The sequence below is a fragment of the Leucoraja erinacea genome, chromosome 9 (assembly GCF_028641065.1).
Source record: "Leucoraja erinacea ecotype New England chromosome 9, Leri_hhj_1, whole genome shotgun sequence".
In the NCBI taxonomy this organism is placed as follows: domain Eukaryota; kingdom Metazoa; phylum Chordata; class Chondrichthyes; order Rajiformes; family Rajidae; genus Leucoraja; species Leucoraja erinaceus.
In genome coordinates, this window is record NC_073385.1 from 14,196,362 (window position 1) to 14,221,812 (window position 25,451).

Genomic DNA, 25,451 nt, shown 5'->3' on the forward strand with positions numbered 1-25,451 from the left:
CACCTCTCAGCCTCCTGCACTCCAATTGATTTAGTCAGAGGGTGGTGAACCTGTGGAATTCTTTGCCGCAGAGGGCTGTGGAGGCCAAGTCAGTTGATATTTTTAAGGCAGAGATAAGTATAGATTCTTGATTAGTACAGAGGTTGGAGGTTGTGGGGAGAAGGCAGGAGAATGGGGTTAGGAGGGAGAGATAGATCAGCCATGATTGAATGGTGGAGTAGACTTGATGGGCCGAATGGCCTAATTCTACTCCTATTTCTTATGACTTATGACCTTATGATCACCCCTCAGCCTCCTGCACTCTAATTGTGAAATGCATTTGGCTCAAAACAGTGTTACGTAGCTGTCTCCCTGTCATGCTGCATTCCTTTTTGAACACACTGACTCTTTGCCGTTGATTTTCCCCACACATCATTCCTCCCAGACCTGATGTCTGGAAATAGCACTTGAAGTGTGACACTGCAACGCAAACCTGCACTCTTTCAGCTCCTGAGGAGCGTGTTTTCAGAATGAGCCTGAGTTTAGTTTAGTTTAGAGATGCAGCGTGGAAACAGGCCCCGTCGACCCTACCGAGTCCGCGCCGACTAGCGATCCCCGCACTTCCCCGCACGCGCTAGGGACAATTCTACATTTATACCAAATCCAATTTGTCCACAAACCTGGACGTCGTTGGGACTGTGGGAGGAAACCGAAGATCTCGGCGAAAACCATCGGAGGTCACGGGGAAGAATGTACAAATTCATTACAGACAAGCACCTGCAGTCTGGATCGAACCCAGGACCCTGGCACTGTAAGGAAGCAACTCTACAACTGGTCCATGAAACAATAATGGGAGAGTTGATGGCAGATTTCTCCCGGGGAATGCAGGCATAGGTAACTCCAGAGGCTTCTGAAGGACATTGGTCATTCAGCATTACATTACAGCAAGGAGCCCCACTTGCTGGTCAATAATAAAACCCCATTTTGAGGAAGTCCAGAACCAGAGGTCACAGTGTCAGAATAAGGGGTAGGCCATTTAGGACTGAGATGAGGAAAATCTTTTTCACCCAGAGAGTTGTGTGGAATTCTCTGCCACAGAAGAGAGAGTTAGATTTAGCTTTTAGGGCTAACGGAATCAAGGGATATGGGGGGAAAAAGCCGGAACGGGGTAGTGATTTTCGATGATCAGCCTTGATCATATTGACTGGCTGGAAGGGCCGAATGGCCTACTCCTGCACCTATTTTCTATGTTTCTGTGTAAATCCTCTCGCTGCTTCTCCATCATTGACAATGGGCATAGACACAAAGAGCTGGAGTGACTCAGCGGGGCAGGCAGAGAGAAGGAATGGGCGACGTTTCGGGTCGAGACCCTTCTTCAGACAATGGGCACGCGCACATGACGGACATGTTCCGTGCTCTTTATTAATGTACCCAGTCTAAAATGTATCCACATTATAAATCTACCTGCTCTTCCTCCAGTTAGTTAATGAGTACAGATCAGTATGTGTTGTGGTACCAATCTGTCTTCCATTGCCATCAGGTTCCCGTGCATGGTCGCATTAAATCTTGCAATACCACTGCGGCTCTGTGATCATCTCCTGAAACAGACTCCATTTATCAATTTATTTCTGTTCTGCAGTGTCCCCAAGGATCACTTTCTTCATTTGTCACTTTTTTCGTTTATTCGCTAAACTTTCCTTCAACTCGGTTAACTAATTTGATATCCTTCTTACACGAACCTCAATCTTCTTTCCACCAGTCGTAACTGAAATATATCCACTCATAAGCGATAGGAGCAGGATTAGGCCATTCGGTCCATCAAGTCTACCCCACCATTCAATCATGTCTGATCTATTTCTCCCTCCTGACCCCATTCTCCTGCCTTCTCCATGTAAACTCTGGCACCCGTACTAATCAAGAATCTTTCCTTCATCGCTGTAAAAATATCCATTGACTTGGCCTCCACAGCCTTCTGTGGCAAAGAATTCCACAGATTTGTAAATAAACTCTTCCTAAGTTTCCCCCCAGCCTCGTGCAAGCAGAGACACTCCAAAAGGTCATGCAGTCCCCAGCGCTCTTCCAGAAGGTCGACAACGGACCTCGTGGGGGCTGCCTTTCCTGGGAGAACCTTGAGGGGCCGAACTACAGAGGGGTGGTATATTTACAATGCAATCAATTATAACAAATTACAATAAAACATTACTGACAGGTACACAGGCCAATTACAGATACTTCTTACATTGGTGCAGGTGAAGCTTCCTGAAGAGACTGACAGAACCTTGAATAATGCAACATTTACCCTGGAATTTAAACAAACCAGACAGGGCTTAACATTTCAACCAATCAACACTTAGTTTGCATTTATCCAATTAACTCCATGCCTTTAACATTTCCTAGGATGTCTTCTGCAAAAATCCCATCCATCAGTCAATTGAATATGCAACACTGATCTGGGCCCCAGACTTGCTGGCACCATTCAGAAGCTTGTCCCATTTCTACAGAGCACACCAAACTTGACCAAAATGGCCTAGCAATACATGAGTCCTGATTAAAGTTTGGGTACTATGGCTGCTCGGTTTCAGCCAGGATTAACAGATTCACCAACCTCTGACTAAAGAAATTCTCCTTCCTAAAGGAATGTCTTATAATTCTGAGGCTGTGACCTCTGGTCTTCGACTCTCCCACTAGTGGAAACATCCTCTCCACATCCACTCTATCCACTCTTAACATATAATTAAATCCTAACTTTTGGGGACACTATTTCTACTTGTAGCTAACAACATTAAATGTAGTTTTCCTTTTGTTTAGTCTCTATTTGCTCTTTGTAAGACAGTGAGCAGAAATCCTGGGGCAGATGCTCTTAGGCAATTATGTCAGTCATTCTGTCAACTTAACTGCGTGCAAATACTTAAACTCAGAACAATCAGGGTCAAACTTAGGAAACCTGTCTCCAGAGATGCTGCCTGATGCGCTGTTAGTCCAGCAATTTGTGTCTATCTTCAGTATAAACCAGAATCTGCAGTTCCTTTCGAAGCATTTTCATTTGTGCAATTGATGTAAGAATACTTTGCATTAGGTCTCCACTATTGTTGCTTTGGTTTTCTGTTTCGCTGCCTCTATTTTCTATCTATGCATTCTTGGGATCATTTCTGCACTTTGTGCATATTTGGCCTCTGCCTTTGGCCACCGAGTCCGCGCCGACCAGCGATTCCCGCACACTAACACTATCCTACACACACAAGGGAAGAGAGACTTGTCACTAGGGACACACTAGGGGACAATTTACATTTTTACCAAGCCAATCAGCCTAAAAACCTGTATCCCCCGTGGATTGCGGGAGGAAACCAGAGCACCCGGAAAAAACCCACGCAGGTCACGGGGAGAACGTAAAACTCTGTACAGACAGCACCCATAGTCAGAATTGAACCTGGGTCTTTGGCGTTGTAAGCGCTGTAAGGCAGCAACTCTACTGCTGCGCCACCGTGCCACACACTGGTGTTTCCTGCAACGTTGCCATGTCATTCTTTTCCCTCAGATGATAAGGCTACTTGCTCTCTTAGCTTGGACAGAGTTCTTCGAAAAAACGCCAGAGAGGAAAAGTCGTAGAAGATTCCCCATTCTTCACAGCCTCACCTGTTGCCCTTGGATGAATCTCTTCAAACATTGCCCACCATTGCCCACGATTTTCTAGTTTGATCTGTCTGATTGCAGGCTGAATAAGGCATTTAGAAACTGGGGATCACAACGTCAAAGCTCGTAGAGCTGCTGCCTCACAGCTCTGATGAACCCGGCTTCCGCCCTGACCTTTGATGCTGTCTGTGTGGAGTTTGCACTTCTTTCTGTGAGCTGTCCCAGGTTCTCTGCATTGCACGGCAGCAGTAGAATTGCTGCCGCACAGTGCCAGAGACCCGGGTTCCTTCCCGACAACGGGTGCTGCCTGTACGGAGTTTGTACGTACTCCCCGTGACCTGCGTGGGCTTTCTCCAGGATCTCCAGTTTCCTCCCACACTCCAAAGACGCACAGGTTTACAGGCTAATCGGCTTGGTATGAATGTAAAATTGTCCCTAGTGTGTGTAGGGTAGTGTTAATGTGCGGGGATCGCTGGTCGGCGCAGACCCGGTGAGCCGAAAGGGCCTGTTTCTGTGCTGCATCTCTAAACTAAACTAAATTAAAACCTGCTTTCATCCCATGTTTATAAATTCATGAGAGGAATAGATCGGGTAGATGCACAGAATCTCTTGCCCAGAATAGGGGGATCGAGGACCAGAAGACATGGGTTAAAGGTGAAGGAGAAGAGATTTAATCGGAATCTGAGGGGTAACTTTTTCACACAAAGGGTGGTGGGTGTATGGAACAAGCTGCCAGAGGAGGTAGTTGAGGCTGGGACTATCCCAACGTTTAAGAAACAGTTAGACAGGTACATGGATAGGACAAGTTTGGAGGGATATGGACCAAGCACAGGCAGGTGGGTCTAGTGTAGCTGGGACATGTTGGCCAGTGTGGGAAAGTTGGGCCGAAGGGCCTGTTTCCACACTGTATCACTCTATGACTCTAAATGCCATACATGTGCAGATTATTAGACTGATTAGCCATAGTGAATTGTCCCTCGTGTGCAGATCAGTGTTCCAATGTGGGGTTGGGTGGGTGGGTGTGGAAGGGGGGGGGGCAGGGGGTAGTTTCTGGGATTGTGAGGAAAAGTTCTAAAACAAAAGGAATAACTGATAACTTGAAGTAAGTGCGTGCGTGATAGTCAACATGAACTCAATGGGCAAATGGCTTGCTTCTATTTTGCAAAAATGTTGAGTCTTGAGGTATATTTTCTTGATTTCCGACAATAGACAATAGGTGCAGGAGTAGGCCATTCGGCCCTTCGAGTCAGCACCACCATTCAATGTGATCATGGCTGATCATCCCCAATCAGTACCCCGTTCCTGCCTTCTCCCCATATCGCCTGACTCCGCTATCTTGAAGTGCCCTATCCAGCTCTCTCTTGAAAACATCCAGAGAACCGGCCTCCAACACCCTCTGAGGCAGAGAATTCCACAGATTCACCACTCTCTGTGTGAAAAAATGTTTTCTTGCCTCCGTTCTAAATGGCTTACTCCTTCAATTCTTAAACTGTGGCCCCTGGTTCTGGACTCCCCCAATGTCGGGAACAATTTTCCTGCCTCTATCGTGTCCAAACCCTTAATAATCATTTATGTTTCAACAAACAGAACAGCAGGTAGGGTGGTAGTTTTGGCAGGTGGGACTAGCAACCTGAAAAAACGCAGCAAACGTTTAAGGTTTAAGGGCATTTTTGTACATGATCAATGAGAGCTTGCTGTTTTCTCAGAAGGAAAAGCGAAGAAGTCCTTCCGATATGAAAATTGTTTGCATTTTCCAATGAAATTCCTCGTACGTTGTAAAACATACTTGGCGAATAGAGTGTGATTCTGATTCTGATTTTCAAAAACTGTATCTGCAATGAAGGTGATTTAGCAAGCCACACAATGGTGTTTTGGTATTGTCAGTTCTACAATCGGCAGTAAATTTTTTACTATTCTTTTCAGATAAGCATTGTTCGCCATGCTAAAAAAATTTACTGGGGCATCCTTTTGTAGAAAGAAACAATTTAGTCAGCACAATGACTCAAGAATATTTCTTTGCGATATTCTTCATTATAGTTGAGTAGTTTTCTTGATTAAAATGTTCTTTTAAAAAAACTATCTGATTCCAGCTGCCAGGACAGATGATGAAATGTGAGGTTTCTCTTTGGTAAATTCACACATGCACAGTGTCTATCACTTGCATGTTTATAGGCATGGTCCTTTTGATCTTGTGCATGATGCCATTCCATGCAAAGACAAGTGCTATCGGTGTGTCTAACATCTGCTTCTTTCCTTTCTCGACATTTCTGCTTTCAGAAGTCAACCGTGTACCAGGTGAGGCCCTTTTTCACCGGTTAATCTGCGCCTAACTCGCTGAATGGAGTCGGTCTTTTCATTCACTGTAAAAAAGTAATTAAAATACTGAGAACGGAGGAGAAAAAATAAAGTATTGTAAAGTGCCCATTCCTCTTTCATGGCGCAACATTATTAATGCAGCATGATAGTTATTTATATGGAAAGACAGTTGATTTCTAAAGGAGGATACCTGTATAGATTTAAATAAAATTATAAAATTTATTTGTTGAAATAATAATTAAATACATTGTTTTAATTTATAAGATTAAATAAATTAAGTAATTAACTAACTAATGATAGTTATCTATATGGAAGGTCAGTTGGTGTCTAAAGAAGCACAACATCTATAGATATATGGAATTACTAGTTGGTGATTATTAAATACATTTTATTAACTAACTAATTAATTAACTAATGATAGGTAGACAAAAATGCTGGAGAAACTGAACAGGTGAGGCAGCAACTATGGAGCGAAGGAACAGGCGACGTTTCAGGTCGAGACCCTTCTTCAGACTGAATTAGTCTCGACCCGAAACATCGCCCATTCCTTGGCTCCGTAGATGCTGCCTCATCCGCTGAGTTTCTCCAGCATTTTTGTCTACCTTCGATTTTTCCAGCATCTGCAGTTCTTTCTTAAGCAAGTAACTAATGATAGTTATATATTTGGAAGGTCAGTTGATGTCCAAAGAAGCACACATTTATAGATATATAGAAATATACAGCAGATAAATTGAATTAATAGTTGAAGTAATAATTAAATACATTTTATTAACTTACTAAAGATAGTTATTTATATGCAAGGTCGATTGATATCTAAAGAAGCACCTGTATATATATATGGGATTAATAGTTGATATAATAATAAGGAACATTTTACATAAACACATATAATTAATAAGTTGAACTAAGACAGGCTACCCTGGTAGGTGGTGACGTTGTAGATAGCACATTGTTCTACTGTGGGAAGAAAAAGATTCATGGTCACTAACTCAAAGGTTACTGACTAAAACCATTAAAAAACATTGGTAACAGTTTCACCAAGAGGAATTGCTGAGTTAAACTATATTCAGTAATTGACCTAAACTTTACAAAGAACAATGTAATCACTTGATTTATATATTTTTTTCGTGCCCACAATTCTTCCACTGTCCCAAAACTAATATATTCTTTGCCACTGTTAATAAATGAACCTAGTTCAGAAATAGCTTTACACTTTTTAAATTATATACACTGTACACCAGGAATTTGTGCATGGTGTACCTTCTGCTGCCAAGAGGAAAAATAGCCACGGTTACACTGTCACCTGGGATTCCTTGCTTAATTCCCCATAACAAACAATTAGCTAATATTTATTGATGACCCCTTCATGTGCCAAACGATAATATATGGCTGAAATTGTAACTGATTGAGTCATGGAGTAATAGTGAAACAGTGTGGAAACAGGTCCTTCGGCCCAACTTGCCCACACCGGCCAACATGTCCCAGCTACACTAGTCCCACCTGCCTGCGTTTGGTCCATATCCCTCCGAACCTGTCCCATCCATGTACCTGTTCAACTGCTTCTTAAACAATGGGATGGTCCCGGCCTCCTCTGGCAGCTTGTTCCGTACACCCATTAGATAACTAATTGCACAAGATAACTAATTGAAAACTCTAACTTTAAAATGCTTAAAAGTTACAGATAAAGATTTAAAATATTTAAAACATACGAAACAAACACATTGCGCTTTAGCCAAACCTGGACTGTGACCTAAACGTATTCAACCTCTGTTGGTTTTTTTAAGCTGTTTGTACAATTTCGGAGGCACAATAGGTGACTCATTTGACTCGTCTGGAATCAGTTCATTCTGATCCAGTTCTTTAATGAGGCAAGCTTTTTAACTCACGGTTTAAAAAAAAAAGCTTTGCGTGTGTTTGATAACCATACTTAGCCTTAAGTATGTGAAATCACAATACCGACCGGTATTGGACCAAACTCTGTGCATTTCTTTGACTGCAATTCTTCCTCTTCAAAGGTTTCTCGCATCTGATGATGGGCGAGCAAGGTATGCTATCTTTCCCATTCTTTCTGCTCCTATTTAACCTCCTTTTCAACCCCTCCCCATACTGCTATTTTTTGAGTAGCAATGCAGTGCGGGATGAGTTTCTGTTTCATGCATTTGCTATTTTGAGGCTTTCTATTACTGCAACCTGTTTAATGTTGAATGGCGGGTGGATGATTCAGACGGCTGTCTTGAAGTGTGATTGCAATTATAAGGGCCAACACCTGATATTCGGAATGCTTTTAAAAATGTTTTTAAATGCGATGTCAGGTGTGCACAGATTCATATTTGTGTATGCACAGATTCATATTTGTGTATGCACAGATTCATATTTTCAACATTGCATGGCCCCAAAAACGCAATAAAAAAAAGAAATCCAGCAATAACTGCTGAAGCTATCAATGGGTGGAAATAATGCATCTGATATTTTCACATTGATAACCATTGATAACCAGAACTGCATAAGGTTATTTTTTTGCACTTTGGCTTTACCATTGCATGTATGTTTATATTTTGTTTAACACGCTGCATTTGTATGTGATTTTGTCTGATCGTCAACAGATTTTAGTGGATTACTGCAGAAACCTGCAATAATTCACAGTTATTATTCTGTTGTGTTTTGTAGTGTGTGATGTGTTGACGTGTTCCTAATTTGTTATCCTTCCCCTTCTTCATTGCCCCCTCAATGATGGATTTCATGCTTACTTGGATCCAATCTTCATTTCTGTAGGTAGAAGTAAAGGTAGAGTTGGGTTTATATATTTCCTGCTTGTTACGAAGAGTTTATTTTATATTAAGATTGTTGAACTGTGAATGCGGTACCACAGCTGAGCTGAAATGGCTATCAGGCTTTGGCCTGATAAATGTTGGTTATAGAAATGTATTATATATATATTTTTTAATCTTAACATAATTGTCACAGTACTGCAAATGCCATTGACTTGGAGAAGCACTGCTCCGTTCTTGACATGAGTTTGATGTTGCATTGCATGGAAGAAAATTGTTGTCTAGAATTTCCAAGTTTGAATTTTTTTTAATACATACTGTGAAAATCTTGTGTTGGATTAAAATTACAATCGCTGGTCTGACCGCTTTGCATGAGCCAAAGTAATTCAACAAATCGTATTCTTAAACTCCTCTGCATGTTCAAGGTATGTTTTGTGGAGGAGACCCACTGTAAATTCTCAACGAAGGAAAATTCCACAGTCAGTGGGAATTATTTGAGCTGATTTCATGGTTTGAGAACCAGTCTGTGTCAATTAAACAGTGATGGGAGTTGATTAAGTCTATTAATCCAGCTTTTCGAGCTGAACAACAAAATTAAACTCCTACAAGTACATCAAGAGATTTGTGTTACACTGAATTTTTAATTGTATATAAATGTAAACCTATTTCAAGGATTGGTCAGATATTCAATATTGATTGGCAGATGAAGAGTTGAATGACGCAGTCCATGTTTTTTTATTTTCATGCTGTCTTTGCGTTCTACAAATGTGAATACTTGACACAAAATGACTTCATCTTACTATCAATAGATCAGGGGTGAAAAAAAAGCTGCTACAATTTTCCCACTGTGCCATTCATTTTATTTTCAGTCTGGTTTCAGGAATAAGCTGACAGCTTTTTGATAAATGGTCTCATCGTTTGCAGTCTCCGTCTGCTCTCTAATTAGCTTTTCCAACATTATGTTGCATCGTTCTTTTTTTTTATAAACGTCTGAAGTAAAGATGCATGTGTTCGCTGTGGGTGTTGTGTCAATTTTTCTGTTACTGCCTTCACAATTATTTTAGAGATGTTTTTTTCTATGGTTTACCAGATGTTGCCTGACATTTTTTTGTATGATTACAATATAAGAACAAACTGTGCTAAAGATTTAAAAAAAAACACGCAAATGCTATCAAATGCCGTTTAACCGAATACTCTGGTGAAGAGCAGTTAATGATACCAAACAACACACACTGCAATGTAATGAAGAACTTGGCAGAGTGTACAACAGCATTCTACCTACTGAGTCCCATTGTGTACGGTTGAAACTAAATTTCACTTCGTTGAGATTTTACATTCATAAGACTTGGTGCTTACTATTAACAAAAACTTTTCTTTGTCTACTTCTTCTAATGGGATGCATCCCCTTTATTTCATTAAATAAACATATTTGTTGCAGTAAATGTTGAAATAGAAAACAGATCACGTGGCGTGTATGAATCATACCCATAGAAATCTCCCACAGTGTCATTTCAAAGCAATTAGATGGGATATTTTCATTAGTAGCAGTCATCTGATAGCTATTAAAACATTAATGGGAACAGGTGACGTAATGTCACACGTGGTGTTTTTTTGTAATACTACCTGGAAATATCAACAATAGACCTCTGGCCTTTTTTGTTCCAATGACCATTTCTTTATATTCACTTGTTCTGACTGACTCCATAGCAAACAATTAGCACCTTGGTTGTTTTAAAAAAAAATACTTCTGAGGTTTTCACATAATGTCATGAATAAGAAATGAAGATTTGTAACAGCCTGAGGAGATCTCAACTGTGCGTCTGCTCTTGAAATAGCTCTAGCATGAAAGGGCCTGTCCCACTTGGGCGACTCTCTAGGTGACTGCCAGGGACTAGTTTTAATGGAATTCACCTACAACACCTGGCGACAACCTACGACAGCACCTATGGCAGCCCACGGCGGCAAAAATTGTCGCCACTGTCGCCAAAATGTTTTCAACATGTTGAAAATTTTGCGGCAGTTGCCTGTAGTCGCCCAAAAAAATCGCCTAAGTGGGACTAGCCCTTGACTGTCTTTTTTAAGACATTTTGCTGAGGGACTGAGGTGGGAGGAATGTTCCATTGAGCCTGGATGATGAGGGATTGCGGCAAAAGTACGAAGCAAAAAACAAAAACAATTTGAATGTTTTATCTTTGAGTGAAGTCACTTAATGAATATGATTCTCATATTCAACCTTGGTCACACTTATTTATTGACGTGCTCTGTGCTATATTAATATGATTAATCTGTTTAAGGTTGTTAGCCCATGTGCTCCGTTATTGTACATTGCCTCATATTAAAGTTTTGCCGTGGGTTGTGTCTTAAGGGCCTGTCCAACTGTACAAGGTAATTCAAGAGTTCTCCTGAGTTTTCCCCTGATTCGAACTTGGGGAATGACCGTAGCGGGTCTGTAGGAGTTCATGCGTGTCTTGTAACGGCTCGTAATGTTAACGGTAGGTACTCGTGGAAATCCGGTAAACTCGTGACGTTTTTTCAACACTGCAAAACATGTCCACGAGTAAAAAAAGTACTTGTGAAGAAAAAAATGGTTACTTTTTACTCGTACGAGCCGCTACGGGACATCCACGAACTCCTACGGAACTGCTACGGACATTCTCCGAGTTCGAATCGGGGGAAAACTCGGGAGAACTCTTGAATTACCTTGTACAGTGGGACAGGCCTTTTAGTGTTTCACAGGAAGGCATTTTCAAGAGTCAAGAGCGTTTTATTGTCATATGTCCCAGAGAGAACAATGACATTCTTACCTGCAACAGCACGACAGAATATGTATACATAGCACACTGTAAACAATATAATAAATGAGATAGAAATGTTCAGTGTGTATATACAGTATACACATACTCACACACACGCACACATGCGCGCACACGCGCACACGCACATGCACACACACACACACACATATGTGTGTGTGTGTGTGTGTGTGTGTGTGTATATATATATATATATATATATATATATATTCATGTGTATGTACATACACACATATTTACACACACACGTACACTTAAAAAACAAACCAACAATAATGGTGCAATGATAATAATAATAGTCTATTGTAGTTCAGAGCTTATTTGAGGTTGTAGTGTTTGATAGCCTAACGGCTTAAGGGAAGAAGCTGTTCCTGAACCTGGACGTTACAGTTTTCAGGCTCCTGTACCTTCTTCCCGATGGCAGGGGTGAAATGAGTGTGTGGCGAGGGTGGTGTGGGTCTCTGATGATGTTGGCTGCCTTTTGGGGGCAGTAACTACTGTGGATTCCTTCAATGGTGGGGAGGTCAGTCCCCCTGATGGACTGGGCAGCGTTCATAACTTCTTGTAGCCTTCTTTGCTCCTGGGCGTTCATGTTTGCCGAACCAGGCCGTGATGCAACCAGTCGATATGCTCTCTACTGCACACCTGTAGAAGTCCAGCTTAGTTTATACATCAGACCAGCAAATGTGTTTGGCTTGCTTTTTTAATTTTTTGATCCGTAATTATGTGAATCTATTGAAAATATTTTCATTTTTCCTTCCCATTTCCACTATTGTCCTCTTGGGCCGGCTGATATATTATTCCAATGATTATCAATCTTTGCCTCTAGCAAGTAATATTCTCCTTTCATCAATTTGCTGTCAGTGTCACCTGACCTTGGTGCTGTCAAACATAATGGAAATTTAGAGTCACAGAGGCGTACCTTCTGTTTTTTCATAGAAAATAGGTGTAGGCCAATCGGCCCATCGAGCCAAGACAGCACCGCCATTCAATATGATCACGGCTGATCACATTTTTCAGTCAGAGGAAGATTCTTGACCCGAAACGTCATCTAAGAGTCAAGAGTTTAGTTTGGAGATACAGCGCAGAAACAGGCGTTTCGGCCCACCAAGTCTGCACCGACCAGCGATCCCCGAACACTTACATTATCCTGCACACATTAGGGACAATTTACAATTATATAACCTACAAACCTGTACGTCTTCGGTGTGTGTGAGGAAATCGAAGATCTCGCAGAAAACCTACGTGGTCACGGGGAGAACGTACAAACTCCGCACAGGCAGTCGTAGCCGGGATGGAACCCGGGTCTCGGGTGCACCCATCCATGTTGTCCTGAGATGCTGCCCGACCTCCTGAGTTGCTCCTGCACTTTGTGTCCTCTTGTGTATCTGCACTGTTTTTGACTCCAAGCCTACTCCCCCAAACACCTCCCCGCTTCTGTGTATTCTTCTCGTGTATTTCCTCCTGCACTTTCCGTTCTGTTCCAGCTGACCGACGAACGCAGCAGGTCCCCAGGTTGCGAACCCCTTGCATATGGGCATTCTTGTTTCCGAACTAACTCCCACAATATTAATAGTTTCAGAGGTCTGCCGCACCAACCTTTCTTGAGTCGGTTTCTCCGGCTTTTGATGCACCTGTACCGCCTACCAGAGGGCAGGAGGTTGAACAGGAACTGCCCAGGATGGGAGGGGTCTTTGATTATTTTCCTGGAATTGCAGAGGCACCGAGAGCTGGAGATGTCTTCCAGGGAAGGCAGAGGGCTTGGAGAAAGGGAATGCAAATGGGTTCAGATCTCACGGTCGAAGCAATCTCTCTGTCGAACGAGGTGGCCTGCCTGATTTATTTGACAGTGATTCATTATGGTGGCTAGAGTTAGAGTCATGATCCAGCCTCTTCGGCCCAAGATAAGCACAAAATGCTGGAGTAACTCAGTGGGTCAGGCAGCATCTCTGGAGGAAAGGAATGGGTGATGTTTCGGGTCGTGACCCTTCTTCAGTCCTTCGGCCCAGCTCGCCCACGCCGACCAACATGCCCCATCCAAACTAGTCTCACCTGCCTGAGTTGGGCCCATATTATTCTAAACGTATACTATTCATCTACCTGTCCAAATGTCTTTTAAAAGACATTGTGAGAATTGTACCTTGTTGTGATCATCACTTCCAAAGAGTCCACCAGGGACTATCTTGGAATTTGGACAATTTTTACATTTACCAAGCCAACTAACCTACAAACCTGTCGCATTTGGAGTGTGGGAGGAAACCGAAGATCTCGGAGCAAACCCACGCAGGTCACGGGGAGAACGTGCAAACTCCATACAGACAGCACCTATGATTGGGATCGAACCCGGGTCTCCGGCGCTGCATTCGCTGCAAGGCAGCAACTCTACCGCTGCGCCACCGTGACTGTGAGAAATTGTTGCAATGACATGGGAAAAGAACTTCACAGTCGGCAAGTGACAGATTTCTTTCAACCTATTATTTTGTGAATGTGTAGGTGGCGGAATGCTTGTCGCCAAAGATAGACATGAAGTGCGGAAGTAATTCAGGGGGTCAGGCAGCCTCTCTGGAGAAAAAAAGGATGGGTGATGTTTCGGGTCGGGACCCTTCTTCAGACTTGAACCAAAACCCCAAATGTCACTCATCCTTTTTCTCCAGAGATGCTGCCTGAACCGCAGAGTTACTCCAGCTTTTTGTGTCTATCTTTGATATAAACCTGCATCTGCAGTTCCTTGTTTCCACTACCTGGTGCACTTTGGAGCACTTTCTATTCAGTTCCAGCTGATTACAATGAACAACAGACAATAGGTGCAGGAGTAGGCCATTCGGCCCTTTGAGCCAGCACCGCCATTCAATGTGATCATGGTTGATCATCCACAATCAGTACCACGTTCCTGCTTTCTCCCCATATCCCCTGACTCCGCTATCTTTCAGAGCCCTATCTAGCTCTCTCTTGAAAGTATCCGGAGAACTGGCCTCCACCACCCTCTGAGGGTTGTCCCCAGATTACGTGATCTTCTTAATTCCTTGACGAATAACCTGCTGTGGAATAAATCATGAAAAAGATGGTACTGCTACGATATGATAGAAACATATAAAAGTAGGCCATTCGGCCCTTCGAGCCAGCACCGTCATTCAATGTGATCATGGCTGATCATTCAGAATTAGTAACCCGTTCCTGCTTTATCCCTTCATTCCATTAGCCCTCAGAGCTAAATCTAACTCTCTCTTGAAAACATCCAGTGAACAGGCCTTCTGTGGCAGAGAATTCCACAGATTCACAACTCTCTGGGTGAAAAGGTTTTTCCTCATGTCAGTCCGAAATGGCCTACCCCTTATTCTTAAACTGTGTGACCCCTGGTTCTGGACCCCCCAGCATGGGGAACATTTTTCCTGCATCTAGCCTGTCTAATCCCTTGAGAACTTTATCGCGGAGGGAAGTTGGTCTGCCACCAGACAAAAGGTACAGTTCCAAGGCGTTGAAAATGTCATGTGCGTTATAATAATAATGCACAATGCACAGTTTTCAGATGATTCAGCTCAATTAACTTAATTCCCTGCTTTGATAAGTTTTTCTGAATCAGAGACTCTGCTTATATTTGCGCACAAACATATTTCAGACTAAATGAAGCTCTTATGATTTTGTGTTTTAATCTTATACCTTCCACGGGGCATGTTCTAATGGCAGTGGAGCAGAAAATGAACCAAGATCAATTAAGGGCCTGTCCCACTTGGCGATTTTTTTCGGCGACTGCCGACATCATATCAGGGTCGCCAAAAGATTTTGAACATTTAAAAAACCGGCGTTGACCAAAAATAATGTTGTGACACTTGCAAAAAACACTGCGCGCCCAATACGTCATCACACCCGCGTCACGCCATCAATTTTCCGGTGACCTGATACGTCAGTCAATGATGGCGGCAGTCGCCGAAAAAATCGGCAAGTGGGACAGGTAGTGTCAAGAGAGGAACAAGAGGAAGAAGAAATAAGAATGACCATTATTCTCAGGCGTTCTAAGCCCACACGGTACACACTCTCTTGGGGCAAATGCCACGAGAGCATAATAGAATGTAGATTGTGTAGCTGGTTTTAATTTCCATTCTTCTTTAATCCTCTGGACTCTCTGCAAGCACCTGGCTAATTTATGGTACTAATTGATGCCCTGATTGCTGTTAACTAGATCATTGTACTTACTGTTGAAGGTACCTTTAGAAAGGAGAGGAGGAGGAATTACTTTAGTTTAGTTTAGTGATACAGCGCGGAAATGGGCCCTCCGGCCCACTGAGTGCGCTCCGACCAGCGATCCCCGTATATCCGCCTCCACCACCAGCACCCCTGGCAGTGTGTTCCAGGAACCCACCACGTCTGTGTAAAACAAAAACTTGCCCAGAACATCCCCTCTAACCTTTAACCTCTGCCCCCTGTGCCACTCATAATTGTCTATACACTTCCATCAGGTCTCCCTTCAACCTCTGGCGTTCCAGAGAAAACGATCCAAGTTGTTCCAACCTCTCGGATTGTTTTCTCCATGTTCTCTTTACACCGACTGCACGTATTTACAAATGAGTACGTACAGAACACAGAGAGATGTAGGAGTGCAGGCACATAGTTCCCTCATAGTGGCGTTACAGATAGAAAGGGTGGTAGTCTAGTTAGTTTCGTTTTGAGATACAGCGCGGAAACAGGTCCTTCGGCCCACCGAGTCAACGCTGACCAGCGGTCACCGTGCATTAACGCTATCCGACACACACTAGGAACAATTTACATTTATGCCAATTAACCCACAAACCTGTACGTCTTTGCAGTGTGGGAGGAAACCGAAGATCTCGGATAAAACCCACGCAGGTCATGAGGAGAACCTACAAACTCCGTGGTCAGGATCGAACCGGGGTCTCTGGTGCTGCAAGGCAGTAGCACTTCTGCTACGCCACCGTGCCACACTACTAATTCATGACCTGATTGCTGTGAACTATATCATTGTACTTACTGCCGATGATACCTTTAGAAAGGAGATGAGGAGGAATTTCTTTAGTCAGAGGGTGGTGAATCTGTGGAATTCATTGCCACAGACGGCTGTGGAGGCAAAGTCAATGGATATTTTTCAGGCGGAGATTGCAAGGTTCCCGATTAGTAAGTGTGTCAGGGGTTATGGGGAGAAGGCCGTTGAGAGAATGGGGTTGAGAAAGATGGATCAACCATGATTAAATGGTGGAGTAGACTTGATGGGCCGAATGGCCTAACTCTGCTCCTATAACTTCTGAACTTCTGAAATCTAATCAGTGGAGCTTGAAAACATTTTTCTGATTAACTGTTGCCCATTTTATACCGTTGCATAATTCAATGTTATATCATCCGCACTTCCGATGGATTTTCAGTTTCCAATCATAAACCTTTGGTTGAATGAATATATGTTAACGTCTAACATTTATCTACTGTGTCTTTATCACTTTTATTATTTCATTTTTGACAAAGACATGCAATTGTATGTTAGCAATTGGGGAATGTCTGTTGTTGACACAAAGTGCATTCAAATGAAGTTGTTCCATGTCGTTGTCTTTTCCCGACACGCTATCGAGCACGCAGTCTCATTATACCAACCTTTAAGACTCCCACAGCCGCATAGTTATTGCTTTGGACAATAGCACAGTTCATGCTACTAAATTGGGGTAAGGCAGATTGCAACATTAGTTTAGTTTAATTTAGTTTGGAGATACAACACAGAAACGGGCCATTCGGCCCACCGACTCCGTGCCGGCCAGCGATCCCCGCGCACTAACACTATCCTACACACACTAGGGACAATTTGCATTTCCACCAAGCCAATTAACCTACAAGCCTGTACGTCTTTGGAGTGCGGGAGGAAACCGAAGATCTTGGAGAAAACCCACGCAGGTCATGGGGAGAATGTGCAAACTCCGCTCAGACAGCGCCCGTAGTCGAGATCGAACCCGGATCTCTGGGACCCGGATCGAACCCGCAAAAGGCAGCTACTCTACCGCTGCACCACCGTTCCACCCAATACCCGGATGAGAAAAAGTGTTTCCTCGTCTTCGTTCTAAATGGCTTGCTCCTTATTCTTAAACTGTGGCCCCTGGTTCTGGACTCCCCCAACATCGGGAACATGTTTCCTGCCTAGCGTGTCCAAGCCCTTAACAATCTTATATGTTTCAATGAGATATCCTCTCATTCTTCTAAACTCCAGAGTATACAAGCCCAGCTGCTCCATTCTCTCAGCATATGACTGTCCCGCCATCCCGGGAATTAACCTTGTAAACCCACGCTGTGTTCCCTCAATAGCAAGGATGTCCTTCCTCAAATTAGGGGACCAAAACTACACACAATACTGCAGGTGTGGTCTCACTAGGGCCCTGTACAGCTGCAGAAGGATCTCTTTGCTCCTATATTCAATTCCTCTTGTTATAAAGGCCAACATGCCATTCGCTTTCTTCACTGCCTGCTGTACCTGCATGCTTACTTTCATAGACTGATGTACAAGGACCCCCAGATCCTGTTGTACTTCCCCTTTTCCCTACTTGATGCCATTTAGATAGTAATTTACAGCCATTTACGATGGTGAATCACCGGCAGTCACCGAAAAAATCGCCTAAGTGGGACAGCCCCTTAAGTTTTTTTCAAAGCGTGTCGAGTGTTTGGATAGCGTCACCGTGGGTGGTGATGGAGGCAGATACGATGGCGGGATTTTGGCATTTTGATAGGGCATGGAGGTATATGGATTACATGTACACCGATGAGATTAGTTTATCTTGGCATTATATTTGGCACAGATACTGTGAGCCAAAGGGTTTGTTCTAAGTGCTGTGCTGTTCTAAGTCCTATTATTCAAATTCTAAATCGTCAGAAGGTCATAAGTGATAGGAGCAGAATTAAGCCATTCATCCCATCAAGTCTACTCCGCCTTTCAATCATGGCTGATCTATCTTCTTTAATCAGAGGGTGGTGAATCTGTGGAATTCTTTGCCACAGAAGGCTGTGGAGGGCAGTTCAGCGGATATATTTAAGGCAGAGATAGATAGATTCTTGATTAGTACGGGTGTCGGGGGTTATGGGGAGAAGGCAGGAGGACACGCTAGAGGCAGGAAACATGTTCCCGATGTTGGGGGAGTCCAGAATCAGGGTCCACAGTTTAAGAATAAGGGGTAAACCATTTAGAACGGAGACGAGGAAACACTTTTTCTCACAGTTGTGAGTCTGGAATTCTCTGCCTCAGAGGGCGGCGGAGGAACTGTTCCCTGGATAGTTTCAAGAGAGAGCTAGATTGGGCTCTTAAAAATAGTGGAGTCAGGGGATATGGGAGAAGGCAGGAACGGGGTGCTGATTGGGGATGATCAGCCATGATCACATTGAATGGCGGTGCTGGCTCGAAGGGCTGAATGGCCTACTCCTGCACCTATTGTCTATTGGGATTAGCAGGGAGAAATAGATCAGCCATGATTGAATGGCGGAGTAGACTTGATGGGCTGAATGGCCTAATTCTGCTCCTATATCTTATGGTCCCTCCTGACCCCATTCTCCTGCCTTCTCCCCATAACCACTGACACCCAAACATGTAGCAATAGTGCTGTGAACATTGTTTGCCAAATGACTAGTGTATGAAGGCTCTCAGGCATCGGAGGACCTGATTTTCGAAACAAAATTTTGAAGCATCTTTAAGACGGGAAAGATAGTTACAGACATGCAAGTATCTTCAGAAGTTAAAGGAGGATGGTGGCAATTATTTAATTGAACAGACAGCTAAACTTCCAAAAAAAATCTCTTAACATATAACCTTCCTGTAGTAATCAAACTTACATTGTTTTAAAGAATGCAGTTGCCAGTTCACAGAGTGGGAGAGCACTTAAGAGATATTTATTGGGAACTGACAAGGCAATCTTTTTTGAAAATAGACACAAAGTGCTGGAGTAACTCAACGGTCAGAACTGGGATACTTGTAAGCAAGAAAATAAATAAAGAAGAAGTGGAAGGTGTATCGTTTTGGCGGGAAAGGAGACGAGTGGCAGATATGGAGCCGCCTCCCGTACTACAAGTTCCTGCCCCTTTCCAACCCTTCTGAATCCTGACTGTGGAACGAAGCAACGATCCTTTGACAAGAGGCGAGTTTGTATTGTATGTATGTGACTGGAACCCAGGGTGTGGGCAGTTTGGGCTGTCCCACTTGGGCGACCTAATCCGCGAGTTCTGGCGAGTTTGCCCTCGACTCATACTTGTAGCATGGTCGACACGAGGTCGTAGGAGGTCTTCGTAACTCTCCTTCATGCTCGAGAGTGGGCCCCGCGTACTCGAGGCCTCAGCTAGGTCGCGGCGTTTTTTTCAACATGTTAAAAAATGCCCGCGAGTGTAAAAAGGTCGCCATGGGAAAAATCGATACTTTTTTTACTCGTAGGTTTGGTCGTAGTAGGTTGTAGTAGGTTGGCATGTTGATGGTAATTAATCGAGTGTAGTCGAAGGTAGTCTTCATCATAGTCGAAGGGAGGTCGAAAGAGATCAAAGGAGGTCGTCTTCACTCTCCACTATTCGGTGTCCAATTTTCCCGAAGTTAGTCGTAGCTAGTCGAAGCTAGTCTTCAACATAGTCGAAGGAGGTCTTCAACATGTCATTTTTTTAAACTCTTCTAAATTTGCCAATTAGGTCGCCCAAGTGGGACGGCCCCTTTAGTTTAGACATACAGTGCGGAAACAGGCCCTGCGGAAACAGATCAGCGATCCCGCGCAATAACACAAGCCTACACACACTAGGGCCAATTTTTATGTCAGGGCCTGTCCCACTTGGCGAGTTTGCCGGCGTCATATCAGTGTCGCCAACAGATTTTGAACGTTTCAAAATGCAGCAGCGGCAAAAAAGTGGTTGCGACACTCGAAAAAACACCGCGCGTCTTTCGTCGTCCCCGCATCATAGGTCGTCACCGCCGCGTCATACGTCGTCATGCCATGTATTTTTCGGTGACATGATACGTCTTTCAATGATGCTGCAGTCACTGAAAAAATCGCAAAGTTGGACAGGCCCTCTACAGTATCTCAAGTATACAGGCCCAGGCCAATTAACCTACAAAACCCTGCATGTCTTTGGAGTGTGGGCGGGAGCCGAAAATCTTGGAGAAAACCCATCGTAGAGGCAAAGGATGGGTGGCGATTTAGGTTGGAACTCCTCTTCAGATTGAAAGTGGAGGGGGGCGTGGGGGGGGGGGGGGGGGGGGGGGGGGGGGGGGGGGGGGGGGAAGGAACTATAGGTAAGTAAAGGCCAGAACAAATGGGGGCAGGCAACAGATGTCCAAGGAAGGATTGAACCCACAATGTTCCATTGTTGGCTGAGGAAGCGGTGATAACCAGAGGAGTACAGGGGGATGTGAACAGTGATACTGATGAGACAATCGGGGTGGGGTGGGGGGGGGGGGGGGGGGGGGGGGGGGGGGGGGGGGAAAGAGGGCGAATGCAGGCATAGTTTAAATTTGAGAAATCAACGTTCACACTGCTGGGTTGTAAGATGCCCAAGCATCTGTTGATTTTTGCAAAGGACTTCTTCAAACAACTTAACATCCATTGATACTTTAAGGCCATCACCGCTAGCCATTGGATGTAAGCCACCTGATTATACATTATTGTAACCACACAGGGGAGAGAAATCGAGTAATGAGGAAAAACTTTTTCACCTGGAGAGTTGTGAATCTGTGGAATTCTCTGCCACAGAAGGCAGCGGAGGCCAATTCATTGTTTGTTTTCAGGAGGGAGTTAACGGCCTGTCCCACTTGTTGGGTTTTTTTGGCGACTGCCGGCGTTATATCAGGGTCGCCAAAACATTTTGAACATTTTCAAAATCCAGCGGGGACAAAAAAATGTCGCGACACTTGAGAAAACACCGCGGGTCAATACATCGCCATGCTGCGTCACTGCCGCAAATTGTTTGGTGACCTTATACATCAGTCACTGATGCCGGCAGTCACCGAAAAATCGGCAAGTGGGACAGGCCCTTCAGATATAGCTCTTAGGGCTGATGGAATCAAGGGATATGGGGAAAAAAGCAAGAACGGGGAACTGATTTTAGGTGATCAGCCATGATCATATTGATTGGCGGTGCTAACCCAATGGGCCGAACGGCCTACTCTTGCACCTATTTTTCTATGTTTAATATTAATCAAACCTCACTGAAAATTGTTTGCTTCTGATTTGTTCCGGCGTCGAGGCAGTTCTCAGGAATGGAATTCTGACGTTGTCCCGGGGGCAGCCTGCCTGCATTCTGGAAGCTCGGTGTGATATGGGGTGCCTGCGAAGGTTAATGGCGCCCAGACCTCACGTCAATGCACAACTCCGCACTGCAAAGCTTGTCGTTCAGTCTCTGTGTTCAATCAGAACCCAGTTCTCCACTTGGTTTGACTGAGATGAGGGGCCAACATTCTATTGAAAACAATTTTCTCATCAATTCAGAATTTAACATGTTTCCTATCCTTTTGCCTCAATGTTTTTCACTTCGCAGAAGAGTTGGTTTGCTTATTGAAAGACAAGCGAGTGTTGGTTCCATTTTTATTGAGGGGATTTTCTTATTCTTTGGTACAAACAGCTATTAATGCGGTTACTCAATCATAGGGACACGAGTAGATTTTCCAGGAAATCAATTTATTGACCTACAATTGCACTTGAATGGGCGTGGAACACTTTGTGACAGAGCTATTTTCAGATCTCAGATTTGGCAATTTACATAGCTGTCTAAATGTTATTGCAATCAGAAGTTGTATGAACTTGGTAGTTACTTGGTAGTTACTTATTTGTGAGAAACTGTGTTTCCTCGGACATGAAAACAGACACAAGAAGCTGGAGCAACTCAACGGGTCAAGGGCCTGTCCCACTTGGCCGTCATTTGCTCCTCATTTACGCGCCATATGTAAAATAGGTTGACGAGTCATTACGCGCAAATCACGCGTCATCATGCCGTCTGGTGTGCGTGACGTCATTAGAATAGCCTGCGGCGCGTGGCGACGCATGTTTACGCACGGTGACATAACCATGCGTCACCACGCGATACACGTGAGACGTGGAGATGCCAGCGTGCGACGCCAATGCATCAGCGTGCGTACATCATACACCACGCAGGTGGCGCGCGAGGATTTAGTGCAGCACGAAATCCTGGAGCACCGCGCGATACCGCGCGCATCTCTACACTCCTCCACACCTCTCCATGCGTCCGTCCTGCGCTACCCATAAGCTACCCGTGCATCACAATGCTTCGACCACATTTTTGGAGGTCGCATAAATGGCGCGTAAATGACAGCCAAGTGGGACAGGCCCTTCAGGCAGTATCTCTGGAGTGACTCAGCGGGTCAGGCAGCATCTCTGGAGTGACTCAGCGGGTCAGGCAGCATCTCTGGAGAGAAGGTATAGGTGACGTTTCGGGTCGAGACCCTTCTTCAGACTGACGGAAAGGGGAACGAGAGATATAGATGGTGATGTGGGGAGATATGGGACAAATGAATGAAAGATATGCAAAAACGTAACAATGATAACGGAATCAGGCCATTGTTAGCTGTTTGTTATGTGAGAATGAGTACACACAATGAGACTCAACAAGATGACTTTGAAGCTGGTACGACTTGGATTGGGGAGGGATGGAGAGAGAGTGAATGCAGGGGTTACTTGAAGTTAGAGAAATCAATAGCCTCACCTAACAAACAGCTAACAATGGCCCATTTTCTTTATCATTGTTACTTTTTTTGCATATCTTTCATTCATTTGTTCGAGATCTCTCTACATCACCGTCTATATCTCTCATTCCCTTCCCCCGACTCCCAGTCTGAAGAAGGGTCTCAAGCCATAACGCCACCAGTTCCATTTCTCCAGAGACGGTGTCCGGCCCGCTGAGTTACTTCAGCTTTTTTGTGTCTATCTTCGGTTTAAACCAGCATCTGCAGTTCCTTCCCACACATTTATTTGGACATGTGTTGGTGAAACCAGTTTCCCCCCAAGACATACGTATCCTATTTTGTAAGCGGTTTGATGGGTGAAGAAGCAAAATGGTAATTTTCTTGATTCCACGGCAAATTATTTTTGACTGCGATTTTGCTGTGATGAAAATATGTATGTTAGAAAATAAAACAGCTTAAATAATTAAAGATGTATAACAGATTTTCATCGTTGCCTTGTGCATTATCTTGTTTTAAATGTCAGATACTGCTTATAGTAAGTACTGCCATTAAACTGGGGCTGTGAAGGTCAACGCTTGCCACAATGTCAGCATGATTTATCAAGAATAAGGGCATTTTTCTTTCATTGCCTGCCTTATTTCAGTTTGGAAACAGCTGACACGTCGAGCATTCCAACGTGTCGGGGTTAACTTCCCCCTTTAGGGTGTGGGGTACTTTGAAGAGGAAAGATTCACAATTTTCTAGCACGTTTCTCAAATCTTGGCAAAGCATTTCAATGGAGCAGCCTATTAGTGGTTGGCTGTGTGCTCTTTTGTAAACGATTGCTGCGATATAAAAGAAACAACAAGCTAGTGGCAAATGTCTGAAACACTTAATCTGGATGCACAATAACTCATGAGAAATATTATGTTAAAACAGTATAATTGAAACATTGTTAGTAAGATAATAATGCCAGCATTGCTCCCGTCATCTGCCAACATTAATTTTAAAGCTGGCACTCGTAAAAGGAAGATATAATTTTTTATTAAAGATGATTTTTTGGACATGTTTATGTGGAATCTTGATATTGTAGATGTGAATCTTGTCAGCCTGAAATAGCTGATGTACTGTTTCTTAAATTACATGCTTGGGATAAAGGGTGTTTTCTTTTTTGGATGGGGACTAGGATATCCCTCTACATATCAAGGGGTTGTGAACCTTAAGGTTCTTTGCCCCAGAGAACTCCTGCAGACTGACAACCCAGTGGAAGAAGGGTCTCGACCCGAATTGTCACCCATTCCATCTCTTCAGAGGCGCTGCCATCAGGGGACTGATGTCGGGGGGAGTTTGCGGTACAGAGATAAAATGTAGTCTGAGACAGTACAACTGGTGGGAGAACTAGGAAGGGGGAGGGGATGGAGAGAGAGGGAAAGCAAGGGTTGCTTGAAGTTAGAGAAGTCAATGTTCATACCGCTGGGGTGTAAACTGCCCAAGCGAAATATGAGGTGCTGTTCCTCCAATATGCGCTGGGCCTCACTCTGACAAAGGAGGAGGTAAGGAAGTGTGAGGTGTGAAACTAGGACAAAGGGAATGGAGATCAAGGAAAATGTAGCAGGAGGAATCACAGGGGGGGAGCACCGAGAGTGGATTTTGATGAACTCTCATCGGAGAATTAGGCCATTCAGCCCATCAAGTCTACACCACCATTCAATCATGGCTGATCTATCTCTCCCTCCTAACCCCATTTTTCTGCTTTCACCCCATAACCTCTGACACCTGTACTAATCCAGAATCTATCTATCACTGTCTTAAAAATATCCACTGACGGCCTCTGCAGCCTTCTGTGGCAAATAATTCCTCCGATTCACCACTAGATAAATTTCTCCTTGTCTCCTTCCTAAAAGATCGTCCTTTAATTCTGAGGCTATGACCTCTGGACCTAGATTCTCCCACTAATGGAAACATCCTCTCCACATCCACGCTATCCAAGCCTTTTACTATTCTGTATGTTTCAATGAGATCCCCCCTCCACATCTCATTCTTCTAAACTCCAGCGAGTACAGGCCCAGTGCCGACAATCGCTCATCATAGGTTAACCCACTTGTTCCTGGGATCATTCTTGTAAACCTCCTCCAGGGCCAGCACATCCTTCCTCAGTTATGGTGCCCAAAAATTGCTCACAATATTCCAAATGCGGCCTGACCAGCGCCTTATAGAGCCTCAGCATTACGCCCCTGTTTTTGTATACAAGCCCTCTTGAAATAAATGCTGGCATTGAGTAGACACAGCTTGAGGAGATTCAATAGACAATAGACAATAGCT

General features: G+C 43.9%; 1 protein-coding gene across 7 annotated transcripts in view; it reads left to right on the plus strand.

Annotated features, from left to right (window-relative positions):
• nrxn3a (neurexin 3a) overlaps positions 1-25,451 on the plus strand; it is a 1,361,409-nt gene that overhangs the window by 15,123 nt on the left and 1,320,835 nt on the right. For all 7 annotated transcript variants that reach the window (XM_055640186.1, XM_055640188.1, XM_055640185.1 and 4 more), the window contains exons 2-3: positions 5,887-5,904; positions 7,941-7,970. In XM_055640186.1, the coding sequence (XP_055496161.1) occupies positions 5,887-5,904; positions 7,941-7,970 (48 nt within the window). The remainder of the gene's footprint in view (positions 1-5,886; positions 5,905-7,940; positions 7,971-25,451) is intronic.